Consider the following 13,890-nt stretch of genomic DNA (forward strand, 5'->3'; position numbering starts at 1 on the left):
AACTTCCCGACTCTCAATTTTATTTCACTGAACTCTATGTTTCTCCTTATGCCCGTACCAGACTGTCTTAATTACTGTAGCTGTGTAATAAGTTTTGAAATTAGAAAGTGTGAGTTCTCCAACTTTGTTCTTTTTTAAGATGGTTTTGGCTATTCTGGGTCCTTTGTATTTCCATATGAATTTTAGGATCTGCAAAAACGAGGAGCATTACCATCTTCGAAATCCATGATCATGGGATATCTTTCCATTTTATTTAGATCTTCTTTAATTTCTTTCAATGATGTTTTGTACTTTTCAGTGTACAAGTCTTATGCTCCTTTTGTCAAATTTGTTCTCTAATATTTTATTTATCTGATGACTTTGTAAACAGAATTGTCTTATTTATTTTATTTATTTATTTATTTATTTATTTTTGTGAGGGAGATCAGCCCTGAGCTAACATCCGTGCTAATCCTCCTCTTTTTGCTGAGGAAGGCCGGCTCTGAGCTAACATCTATTGCCAATCCTCCTCCTTTTTTTTTCTTCCCCAAAGCCCCAGTAGATAGTTGTATGTCATAGTTGTACATCCTTCTAGTTGCTGTATGTGGGACGCGGCCTCAGCATGGCCGGAGAAGCAGTGCATCGGTGCGCGCCCGGGATCTGAACCTAGGCCGCCAGCAGCGGAGCACACACACTTAACCGCTAAGCCACGGGGCCGGCCCATCCTATAAGTTTTTAAATTCTGTGTTTTTGTTTCCGTTCATCTCAAAGATTTTCTAATATTCATTGTGATTTCTTCTTTGACCCATTGATTATTTAGGGGTATGTTATTTATTTCTACATATTTCTGAATTTCACAATTTTTCATCTTTTATTAATTTCTAGTGTAATGGCCTCACATATGGTCTGTCTTGGAGAATGTTCCATGTGTACTTGAGAAGAATGTGTATTCTGCTCCAGTTGGCTGAAATACTCCATAGATAGCTGTTAGTTGGTTTATAGTTTTGCTCAAGTCTTCAATTTACTTTTTAGTCTGCTTACTTGTTCTATCCATTATTGAAAACGAGCTATTAAAGTCTCTAACTATTATTGATGAATTGTCTATTCCCTCCTTTGAGTCTGTCAGTTTTTATTTCATGTATTTGGGGGCTTTGTTGTTAGGTGCATATATATGTGTATAATTCTTTGTCTTTTTGATGGATTAACACTTTTATCACCATAAAATGTCATTCTTTGTAGGAACAATTTTTATCTTAAAATCAATTTTATCTACGATATATATAGTCAGTCCTCAACTGACCTATTGGTTTTTAAAGAAGGTGCAGAGCTGAGGAGAAGTGGATGGGAATAGGGCAAGTTAACACCCACAAAACTTTCTGTTTTTACTGAAATTCAGCTGTTGTTCTTGAATAAATTCTCAGGTTGCTGCAGGCCTTTTGTTAATTTCCAGAGTTCTGAAAAGTTTATCTGACATTTTTTTAGTGCTCTAGTTGCTTCTACATAAGAGTGTTCTTATTCCATCATTACTGAACTCCCTCCCTCCCAACACACAGCGTTATTTTTAAATGTAAAAAAATAGAGCCAGCCCCATGGCTTAGCGGTTAAGTGCGCGCACTCCACTGCTGGCGGCCCGGGTTCAGATCTCAGGCGCGCACTGACGCACCGCTTCTGCGGCCATGCTGAGGCCGCGTCCCACATACAGCAGCTAGAAGGATGTGCAGCTATGACATACAACTATCTACTGGGGCTTTGGGGAAAAATAAATAAATAAATAAAATTATAAATGTAAAAAAATATATAAAGGTTAAATAAATCATGATATATCTCATGTAATGGAATAATATACAACTGTTTAAAAGAAGGAGGTAGAGAGTAGAAGTTTGTGGTAACATATGAGTGGTAAGTGAAGAATCATTTTGCATAATAATACATACTCGTGTGTGTGTGTGTGTGTGTGTGTGTGTGTGAAAGCAAAGAGGAAGATCTAAAATTAATTCATGTTACTATTAAGGAAATGGTAGTTTTCCCATGGGAGTGAGTGGGCCAGGAGCAAAAAAAGATAACCTTCTAAATCCAATACTGCCCCCCCCAAAAATGTGAATAACTTTTTATTTTACTGTTTCTGTTTTTCTCTGTTTTCCAAATTTTCTATATATTCCTTTTATATTAATAATAATAATAATAATAAATGTTATTTAAGAAATATTTGGGCCTATATTTGGGCCAAATATTTGACCTACAAATCTCAAATTGGCTCCACTTACATTGGTAAAGCCTTACTTTCCCAGCATTCACATCCCCTTCCCTTTTCTTCCAAACCCTGGATGTAAACACACATGCCTAAAAGCTTTAATAGGAAATACTTTGATTAGTGAAAGATTATTTGGTTCCGGGAGGTTTTTAAGAATCTGATGAAAATCATGTCTCATCTCTCCAGAGAAATGCACATATGTACATGATTTTGCTTATAATTTTCAAGGATTCAATTAAATTCATTGATCAGATTAAGAACTGCAAACAACTTACATTTGTAAATACGAAGATGTGAAGAAAAGACAGAGATCTGGGAACTTTGAGTTTCTGTTTTTCTACATAAGAAGAGAAAAAAGTCCCAGAGGGGAAGTGACTTGTCCAAGTTTAGATGGTAACAGATATGAGCCACATTCAAGTGTCTCGACTCCCAGGTCAAGGCTCTTCCAATCAAGTTTTCTTGAATCATAAGACAAGTGACAGTCCTCTTTAGGTTCTCAGAGATTCTTATAGGCCCTGAGCCCCAGACAAACTCTCATTATTGTGACTTCTCCAACTAGCTCTGACAGATACCGAATTCCAAAGATCCTTAGGATAGGGAGATAGTAGGGAACATGGCCCATCACCCAACAGCTATGTATTAGATTTAGATGGTTGCGCTGTGCCCAACATGATGAGAGGCACCAAGGGGTCATAGAGAAAGTCTAAGATATAGAACAGACAATCCAGCTGTGGAGACAGGACTAGGTCACAACACAATTCTGGAGCAACTAGACGTGGAATGTAAACATTAGTTCAAGAGAAGAGAATGGAGAACTTGGTGTGGGTATGAATATAAAGGGAAGGCTTCATGGAGAAGAGGAGATTGAAAGATGGGAAGAAACTTAATAAATGGAGGAAAGAATAGAAGACATTTGGGGAGGGCAGGTGAATGAGCACTACATAGGAAAAAGCAGAGAAAAGGGAAGGAGCACAGTGATAGGGAAACAGAGGGCCAAGTCGGATAGGAAGTTGCCAGTGCTTTTCCACATACATCCCATCCCGTGGAGCCCCTGCATGCAGCCCCAGCTTTGGTGTCCTGTCCTGGGGCCACCTCCAGAAACTAACCATGCCTTATGTCTGTTTGACTCTCTGCAGCTCCCCTTCACTGAAGGCCTGTACCACTTTTATCACAATGGCCTTGCAAAGGCCAAGAGAAGACGCAGCCTGCACCACAAGCAGCAGCTGGAGAGAGACCCCAGGGTGAGTTTTCCTAGAAATCTGCCTTCCAACCTATGTTGCCACAACTGAGCCCACTGAGGGAGTGTGGAAGGGAGTGGACGGGGAATTTTGAAGTAAAGACACTCAATGTATTGCAGTAGGCAAAATGGATCCTTGATAGAGTGGCACTGGGGGCTGCCCACTCCCCTATCTTGTGCATAATAAATAAACCCTTTATAGGCTGGGGGGGCGGGGGAGGAATAAACAGGGATACCACCCCTTTACTGGCTGTCTTCTGCATTATTGTGTGAAGACTTCTGGTTGCCTGTGAACGTGTTTTGGCCTGTGATGGATGGGAAGACACCAAGCCGTTTAATGAGTCATTTTACAGAAGGTTTCTACAGGTGAATCTACATGGTCTGAGGAGGTTGCCATGCCCCATATTGTGCATGGGAAATGAGTGGGCTAGCAAGTGATCAGCTCACAACAGGCAGTGGGCTTCTCAGTATCCATGCATGGTTGCAGCCATGGGACCGTCTCAGCCCCTCTTCTCACCTTGTATTTTCTCACACTGATCTAATTAGACTCTCATTTCTCTTATGCAATTCTCTAAGAAAAAAATTAATAATCCAGGCAAGTTGCTCTCTGTACATTGAAGGCTGTGTAACCTCTTCTCCAGGACTCTTGGGGAAAAGTGGACGTGAAGAGGGTCAGACATTTGAGTTAGGGACTTATATATGAGACTCCTTTTGAGCTGATGGAATCTGGAGACCTATCCTTGAGGGGCTCTTCAGGTGAACATCTGACTGGGTTTACTTTGGGCTTTAATTAGGAATGCAGATGAAACAGACTCCTCAGCAGATCACCAATGACAGGCCACAGGCTATTTTCCTTTAAGTTCTCAACCCAGGGGATCTCCCATTCCCTGGGGTGGAAATTCTGCTCTGAGAAGCCACTTTCTCTTTGCTTTCACAGTAAGATCCAAGCCAGCCCAAGATAAGGATTCTTAAAGGGTGTGCTATAGAAGCTGGCACCACTACCAAAGGGAGAAACTCTGTTTCTGCACCATAACAGTCTTGACCCCGGCTGTACCAAGTCAGTGTCTGGGGATGCCCTTGAGAAGCCTATGGACAGGGATCCTGCCTGTCTCATCTGTGGATCCAGGGTGGGCGCCAGTAGACAAACACCACTCTGGTGCACTATGACACTGGTTTTCCCTACACTTCATCCTTGGCCCATAATATTTCTCTTTATGGACAATTGTTTTCCTTTTATTTATATATTTGCTTAAAAGTCCCATTGAGTTCTCCTCTTCTATGATTAAAGATGTTGCCTCAAGATCACTTAGAGAGAAATACATAAAATAAACTGGGGCAGAAGAAAGGGATGCTTAAAAGGCTTGGGCTGAGAAAGAAAACTGGGAAACAGTGAACTAAAAAGCCATTGTTTGGTTCAGAGAGACTCCTTGGGTCATTAGGCTAAGATTTTCTTCTTCTTGCACTTACTTGAAATGATCTTTGAAATGCTGATTCTTGACATGTAGAGTGATGTTTCCAAAGAGAAGAAAATAAGATGGGTTGGGTAATAAGGAAGGAGATCATGAAAAAGATAGAGGACCAGGAGCTGGCCCTCTGGCCTAGTGGTTAAGTTTGGTGTGCTCTGCTTTGGCGGCCCAAGGTCAGTTCCCAGGCGTGGACCTACACACCACTCATTAAGCCATGCTGTGGCAGCATCCCACATACAAAATAGAGGAAGATTGGCCCAGATGTCAGCTCAGGGCGAATCTTCCTCAAGCAAAAAGAGGAAGATTGTGGCAATGGATGTTAGCTCAGGGCAAATCTTCCTCAGCCAAAAAAAAAAGATAAAGGACCAAGTTTGCTTTTGGTTGGTTTTGTTCTGGCTTCAGAAAAGAAATTTCAAGGATGTTTGTCCATAATTTCACAACTAATTTTTATGTTAAGGAAAACAAGAAAAAGACAAGAAAGGGACCATATGTGCTTTTTGCCCAGGACAATAAATTGCTACTTTCAACATGTTTATATTTATTCACTGATGTGCAGGCAATAGCTAAGAAAATAGATTCTGATGCAGACTGTTTTAAAGGTGTTCTCTTGCCTTTCCATTTCCTTCTGCTAAAAAGATTAACAGAATGTTGAGTAGCATCATTTAAATGCTAAAAAGCAAAAATTGTGTCTCGTTTATTTCTGGATATCTTTGCACATTGCAGTTCTGAGTACATAGTAAATTCTCAATAAATGCCTGTCAAATTAATGGATAAATTATCATTTTTCCTCAGGGTTTTAATCCATGAAATAGTATTGTTCTTCTCATCTTATATTTTTTATCACTATTCTAAAATATGCATCCATTAGGAAACAAAAGTACAGCCTTCTGTCTAGTTCCTTTCTTAGATATATTCTTAACTGTGGTAGAAGAACACTTTATTTCATTACTTCTGAGTCTTGTCACTGAGAGTCCCACAAAGACCCAGTTTTTACTTTCCAAAGTCACACTGTGCTCCTGATCGTATTCACAGTCACAGTACAACAAATGAAACAAAGACAATGTATTTGGAAAGTGTGGGCAGCTAAAATAATTTGAAGATGTAATAAATAAATCCAAAACTGGAATGAAATAATAAAACCAAAAATTCCTTCTCAGCATCAGGGCCAAGAACAAATATTCCTTGTCTAAAACCTCTGAGATTTGTTAAATTTTAGGTAAAAGCAGCATCAACAAATCTTGAAGCCAAACCTAAGTGTGGTCCACCGTCTACACATGAAGCCCCGTAAATTCAAGTACTTGAAAAGCTGCTGAAGAACAGATTTATTCAAGACATTTGTCTCACAGTCCTGTCGAGTCACATTTCACATCTGACATAGAGAGTGTTGAAATGAAATACATTCAAAAACAGAAAGACTCTGGGCCGGCCCCCTGGCTTAGCGGTTAAGTGCACGCGCTCCGCTGCTGGCGGCCCGGGTTCAGATCCCGGGCGCGCACCGACGCACCGCTTCTCCGGCCATGCTGAGGCCACGTCCCACATACAGCAACTAGAAGGATGTGCAGCTATGACATACAACTATCTACTGGGGCTTTGGGGGAAAAAAAGAAAAAGGAGGAGGATTGGCAATAGATGTTAGCTCAGAGCTGATCTTCCTCACAAAAAAAATAAAGAGAAAAAAAAAAAACAGAAAGACTCACATCGTTCATTGAGCAACACACACTAGTCAAATGGAAGCTGAATAATTCAACAAAAAAATAACCTGAACTTAGTTTGTTGAAAGAAGGTATATTTGATTCAAGAATTACAAACATTTATTTCCTTTTCTAAGCAATTTTACTAGACCATACAATTATCCCTTGAAGTCATTTTTAAACCCGTTTCAGTTATAAGTCGGAAATTTCTATCAGTCCACTGAAGATTTTTCTCCCTTCCCAGTCTCAAAGAAGGGATGATATTTCCTTTGTGTTCTATAGATGGGAGCCGTATCTTTCTAGCTTCTTCCTCACCCAAGTGCATCCACATGTCTAATGACCATAGATGGCAGCCACACAATCCAGTAATGATCTATTTTCGTTCTTTAAGGGTCTATTCTGAGCATATTTGTGGAATGTTTAAGGTACTCTAAAAACCCTCAAAAGTTAGTTTAACTGCATAGTCCTTCAAAAATCTCACAGAACAACATGAACAGAACAAAAGAGAATTTTGTCTACTCTTTAACTGAATGTGACTAGTGTGATTTGTTTGTAAAAATCCGAATAATGAGTGAACCAGGCTTTCTTTGTCCATGGGACTTAATAACACAAGAACTGATATTGTTTTTAAAATTGGATTTATTATCATGGTTGAAACTCAGGTGGTTGATAAAAGCTGGGAATGGCTTATAATTGCTTTGGGTCCTTTTTGGACATGACAAAATAATGCTTTTAGGTCTATCTGAGAGAGGATAATTTAGCTGTGATTGGTGAACGCCTTGTATATCTGTACATAGACTCAGATCAGAAAGATTAAGCACAGATAACATGGAAAGTATGATCTGAAGATGAAACTATGACAGCAATAATATAGCAATTTATTCACAATGCACACACAGCTTTCTGAGAAGAATACTGGAACTTCAGCAGTTCAAAGCAAACAAAGAAATTCATTTAGCCTCTTCCTCCACAAATTACATAAAATCTTGTCACAGTTGCTAAGCTCTTAGCTTCCAATCATTTTCAAATACCCAGCATCAGTCATAGTAAATTTTTATGATAATGACAGGCCACTCACATGTATTATGCCTTCTCTTTTATTATATTAGGTAACTATTTGATTACTTAGATTAAAAGTTGGGGAAGAGGAGAAAAAGCATTATTATCTTTTGGAAAATCTACTTTCAAATAGAAAAGGTCATGGAGAAAAATCTCTTCCTCCACTTTTTTTCTGGTGGATAATTAATGGAATTGGCGTGTCCTCTCCTTAGCAGCACAGGGAACATAGGAGAGCCTCTAGGCCTGGGGGCTGGGTAAAAATAGAAATTAGATAGTTTTAGTGCCTTTTAAAAGAATTTATACCCAAAGAATAGGTTGTTTTTTATCTTCATACTTGATAACTCTAAAATGGTGAGGTTTGAGGTTTGGAGATATTGCTCTAAGAAATGTATAGGAATTCTCCAATAAATCTTTCAAATGTCTCCTTGAGGGAATAAAAGGAAGCAGATAGATTTAATTGTGTTTTACTCAGAAAAAAATAGCCATGGTAAGTTTGTTATAAATATTACAGCAAATACAATAGTATTTTTATTTCTGTAGAACTTGTATTCCAGAAGCCATTCATGGCGGCCTTTTCTTCACCTTCTCATTTCCTTGTAGCATGAGTTGGACCAACAGGTGTCATTCTAGCCATTCTATCCTAAGCAAAGAGGTTGAGGTGTGCTTGAGTCACACATAAATTTCTGAAAGCCCAAAAAGCAACTCATGTCCCCAGTAATGGTGACCTAAATTTTCCAACCTGAATTTAGGTCTCCTGGTCAGACAAGGGAATAATCTATTTGGAATTGGGATTCTCACAGGGAAAGAACTGTCCACGATGCATAATCATAATAGCTCAGTTGTCCAGGAATAAAGCTGGGCAAGTATAGAGCTGGTCATTGTGGGGTTTGAAAATAGAATGAAATTCCTTTAACTCTTGGGACCTTCATGGTACAGATTAGCTGGAATTCCTAAGCGAGACTCTTCCTTGGGCTAATGAGCGTTCATGGGTGCCTCCGGCGTGTCTACTCCAAACAGAGAAATGAAGTAAACTGATGTTGAAGCTTGAGAGTGAAGGAGAAGATAGAGGAGAGACAGAGGCACAGGAAAAATTTTAAAATAAAAAAAAATTTGATTGGTAGAATGAAGGTGAGACCCAGCCCCACACCCGACACTGCACCCCCCACCTACCTCCCAACAATTGTCTCAATATCACCTGGGCCATGGGACCCCTTCAATAACCTGGACCTTTCCTATTCTGTAAATAACTCGATTTTCTAGCATAAAAAAAGGAACCATATTGCCCACTGTGAAGGGGCGAATAACTCCAAAAGGAGTGCATAGCAGTGTTAAGCAGATATCATTTCTTTCTCCTTTCCTCTGGTTTTCCCACTCTGCCCCTCTCCACCTTATTTCCCCTCCTCAAGAATCCATAAGCAGCAAGCACACGCTTTTACATGTGCTGCGTGTCTCAGGCTCCAAGAGGAAAGCTGCTTTACAAAAAGTGAATTACAAATGTAGATGAATCCACGGGCAGTGAAAGCCATTAGGGAGGCATTGGGCTCATACCCCTCCCTGCTGGGCCAGCCAGCTAGGGGCCCTCCACACACTAGTGAGGAGAAAACAAAGACACAGCCCCTCACCGAGAGCGCTCATGACATTTCTGCAGGAACCAGACCACCGAGTCAGAAGAGACCAGAGATGATTGCTCTAACGCTTTCTCTTGCTTGAATTTGATAACGGTTGTAAGAAGAGTAAATGTGTGTTGAATGCTGCTGTTTTCGTTTGGGTTCCTACACAAAGCAAACCCTGAGACAAAGACTTGGAAGAGGGTCATTTCTTTGGGTGGTTGATCCTAGGAGCACAAGAAAAAGAGTAAAATGTGAAAGAGAGACGAGGAAAGCAAAGAAAGGGTGGGGTTTTAGTAGGCGCCCATTGTAGGCATCAGCCCCACTGGGGCCTCTCGGCTGGTGTTTGTAGAATGTGCTTCGGAGTCGCCCCACGGGGAACCAGGTTGCTGGATCATTAATCCACTGGCTCTGTCTCTCATTTTTGAGCTGAGCCGGAATATTAAATCCCTGCACTTCTGAGCTGCCCTGTGCACAGGCTGAGCAAGCCTCAGGATGCTGGAGGAAGCCCTCAAACAGAGAGGCAGAGACGGAGATGCTTGACTCGAGAAGCTGTCAGCAGTAGCAAGTGAACTGGGAGGAGGACTGAGAGAATGTGGTGGTGACAACAACAGCTACTGCTACAGTCCTACCATCGAGTGCTGTGCTGAGGGTTTAGCATCATCATCTCATTAAACCTCAAATGTCTCCTGTGAATTCAGTACTATCATATTTCTGGTTTACAGGTGAGGAAACAGGAGCTTAGAGAGGCTCGTGACTTACCAAAAGGCCTGTGGTTTGTAAGGGGTCTTCACCACTGCACAGTGCTGCTCTGTCACTGTGCATAAATTAATTTTCCCTGCTCCTCTGCACAAAGAGAATTATAGAGCAGGAAGAGTTCAAAGGAAATATTGATTCAGCCCTTTGCATTGAAGCTTTAAAATATTTACCACTGAGACAGAATAGACCCAGAGAGGGTAAGCGACTTCTCTGGGGTCACACAGCATAACTGATGGGGAGGAAATAATACAACTTGTGACTCCTCGCAATACCGGATCTGGTTTAAAGAAAAAGCTAAAAGAGGATTCATAGTGCTTATGAATTTGTGAATCTTTAAAAAATTTTTCTCACTAATTAATCATTGGATTCCCTAAATCAAAAATAACAGTGAAAAAAATGAAGTGACATCATTAGTTTATGTCACTTATGTGAATTCAATGAACTCAGCTAGAAACAGATAAGTAAAAAAGGAGGGGGAAATACTAACAAGGCACTTCTGCTCACCTAGCTTATGCCCTGAGTGGTTGCGGACAACTAGAGTCAGCTGAGTAGGCAGTCGCCTCATTTCCCTCGTGGCTTTCATGGTGGGAGCATTTCACCTTTCTGGGTAAGAGACTCCAGCATTGAAAGATGACGCTTTTGATACAAAGTATTTCCTAAGAACAAGCCAACTTCTTCATCTACTGTGTGAACAATGCAACAGGACCAGATTCCTCGTGGAAGGAAAATTCCACACTTGATGTATTGAGAGAAAATGTATCGATTTCTAACTTTCCTAAAAAATTTTTGAAGTTAATTTTGGCTATGCATAATTTCCACTTTACCCGCTTCAGAACTCGAGCCCTACAGTATGATTCCTCTACAAAAAAGTAAACAAAGATGGTGTCTTAGCCTGGAGTTCCTGGAAACAAACTCTGAGATGGGGAGTTGCATATATAAAAGACGTTTCTAAGAATTTTAGCCATGCACATGATTGAGACCAGTGTTCTCTCATGGGGCTCCCTCCATTGTCAAGCCAGCAACACACATCAATCCTTCCTGTGCCTCACATCCCTCTGCCTTCTCTTCTGCTTAAGAGCTCATGTGACATCCTTGGGCCCACTCAGCCCAGCATAATTTCCCTCTCTTTCGTTGTTTATTTATTTATTTTTTTTGGGTGAGGAAGATCAGCTCTGAGCTAACAATCGATGCCAATCCTCCTCTTTTTGCTGAGGAAGACTGGCACTGGGCTAACGTCCGTGCCATCTTCCTCTACTTTATATGGGACGCCACCACAGCATGGCTTGACAAGCGGTGCGTTGGTGCACGCCCAGGATCCAGGCCTGCGAACCCCGGGCTGCCTGCCGAAGCAGAGCACGCGCACTTAACCACTGCACCACCAGGCCGGCCCCCATCTCCCTCTCTTAAGGTCAGCAGATTAGTAACCTGAATTACATCTGCAAAGTCCGTTTTACAGTGTGATGTAACATAACCATGAAAGTAATACCAGGGGCTGGAGACCATAGGGGTCAAAATCCTGCCCTGAACCTTGACCTTTCTGGAAGGGACGGCATGCCTTCTAGGGTCAGCAGCTTGCTCTAGGCAGCCCAGCTTCCCCTCACTGCCTTCCTCCAGGGACTGCATTTGGCTCAGAGGGAAAAACAAATCTGTAGGCACACACCCTTGACCATACTTTAAGTCCAAATGGTGAAGCCAACAGACCCATGTGGAACAAATTTTGACAGTTTGCCAGCTGGTGACCAAATTCATTTTCTAGACACCTCATTAAGCGGTGGGCTCCTCAGGTGCAAACCCTCTGTGGGGTATATGTTTTGAGAGTGACTTGACAGCCTCAAGAGAAGGAGAAATGTGTTGAGAGCGGAAGCAGGGGAGAGGTGTCTTCAGTAATACCCCAACCTGTGGGGAAACTCATCTGTCCTAACCTGCTGGTGTTATTATGCAGCAGGGAGCAACTTTCAGCACCTCCTCTGGGCTTTGCAGATGTGCCTGGCTTCCTGCCTCCAAAAGCTGCTGCTAGTGCTATAATTAACTATTTGTGGAAACAGGGGAGAATTATCTACTGTAGACTCAGAAAGGCACAGGGAAATCTGATAATGAGTAAGCCTGGTTTTTTCTAGATGTTATGAGCACATTTTAAATGATTACTACTGTTCATGCTGCCATACTCACTAAAAGAAAAGGAGGAACACTCTGGGAGACACCATTCCAGCAAGCCCAGAGATCTCTGGGGAGTTTTAACTTACTCTTGGAGAATTCTAACAAGCTCTAGTGCAGAGAAAAGCAACATAGAGAGAAGAAAGTGGTTCTGTGTCATCTTTACAACTCACAAGGTGAAGACTCTCACACGGTGAGCTGACAAACTTTTAGGACTTCCTGGCAAAATCTTAGATGTTTGTAGGGCAAATTTCTTCTGATCTGCCTCACCTGGTTTCTTCCCCAACCTTTCCCAAGATGCAAAATGAAATGTCTTTAAATATCTAAAATGCCTCCATTAAATCTTCTAAAAATTAGCCTTTTGTATATGCTTATTAAACTCCCAATATAACTGCATTATCTAGTTGCTTGCTAGCAAACCATTTATTCACTCAACAAGGATTTACTGAGCTCAACTACATGCTGAGCACTGTTCTAGGTCCTGGGACACAACAGGGAACAAAGCAGACAAAGACTTCCTCCCATGAAGCTTCTATACTAGTGAGGCTGAAGGAGAGAGACGAAAACCACATGAATACAGCAATTACGTGACTGATGGTGAAAGTATTATGAGGATGCATGGAATGAAGAGTGAGGAAGAGCGAGTGAAAGGGGAGGGGTGTTTTCCTTTTATAAAAAGCATCCAGGGTTGGCTACTCTGGTAAGGTGACATTTAAATATAGACTTGAAGGAGGTAAGGAAGTTCTCCATGTGGCTAAATGGAGAAAGGGCATTACCAGCAAGAGTAAAGGCATGGCGTCCAGGGCACGCTTGATGTATTCTAGGAACAGCAAGAATGCCAGCAAGTCTGGGAAGATGTGAGCCAAGGAGAAGAGGGAAAGAAATGAGGTCAGAGAGGAGCAAGGGAACAAGGCCACGGAAGACATTGTAGGTCAGGGTATGGACTTTGGATTGACTCTGAATGAGAGAGGATTCCTCTGCCTTGGGGTGAATAATAGACTATGCAGTGGGCATGGGGGGCACAGATGGAAACCAGGGAGATCAGTGCAAGGTGATTAAAACATTCCAGAAGAGAAAGGTTGGTGGCTTAGGCCAGAAGTTAGTGGAGGAAGTGAGAAACAAGTCAGATTTGGGGATATATTTTGAAGGTAGAGTCTTCAAATTTGCTGATTCATTTGCTGATGAATTAGATAAGGGATGAAAGAGGAAGAGAGGAGGCAAAAGTGACTCTAAAGTTGTTGGCCTGAGTTACTACAGTCTGGAGATAGCGTATATGTAAATGGGCAAAATGAGGGGAGAAGCAGGTTGATGGGGAGTGGGTAAGAAATCAAGAGGTTAGTTTTAAGCTGTTAACATTTGAGATTTGCATTGAGTATCCAAGTGGAGAGGTAAAATACGTAAGTGGATTTAAAAATCGAGGATAGAGGTCAGAGTTGGAGACATAAATTGGGAGTCACCCACATATTGATAGCATTCAATGCCATGAGACTAGTTGAGATTATCTAAGAAATGAGTGTAAACAGAGATGACAAGCTGTGAGGGACTGAGCCATGGGGTACTCTAAAATTTAGAAGTCTAGAAGATGACTGGGGACCAGCAAAGGAGACAGAAAAGTGACAATGTAGGAAGAGGATCAGAGGCCAAGCAAATCCTAATCTAGTCAATGGGGCCTCCTCGTTCACATTTT

General features: G+C 41.4%; 1 protein-coding gene across 1 annotated transcript in view; it reads left to right on the plus strand.

The window, feature by feature from the left end:
• The window catches only part of PCSK2 (proprotein convertase subtilisin/kexin type 2), a 245,249-nt gene that overhangs the window by 29,156 nt on the left and 202,203 nt on the right, over positions 1 to 13,890 (plus strand). The window contains exon 2 of the mRNA XM_058563265.1: positions 3,367 to 3,471. Coding sequence (XP_058419248.1) covers positions 3,367 to 3,471 — 105 coding nt within the window. The remainder of the gene's footprint in view (positions 1 to 3,366; positions 3,472 to 13,890) is intronic.

Source organism: Diceros bicornis, chromosome 19 (genome assembly GCF_020826845.1).
Source record: "Diceros bicornis minor isolate mBicDic1 chromosome 19, mDicBic1.mat.cur, whole genome shotgun sequence".
NCBI classification, from domain to species: domain Eukaryota; kingdom Metazoa; phylum Chordata; class Mammalia; order Perissodactyla; family Rhinocerotidae; genus Diceros; species Diceros bicornis.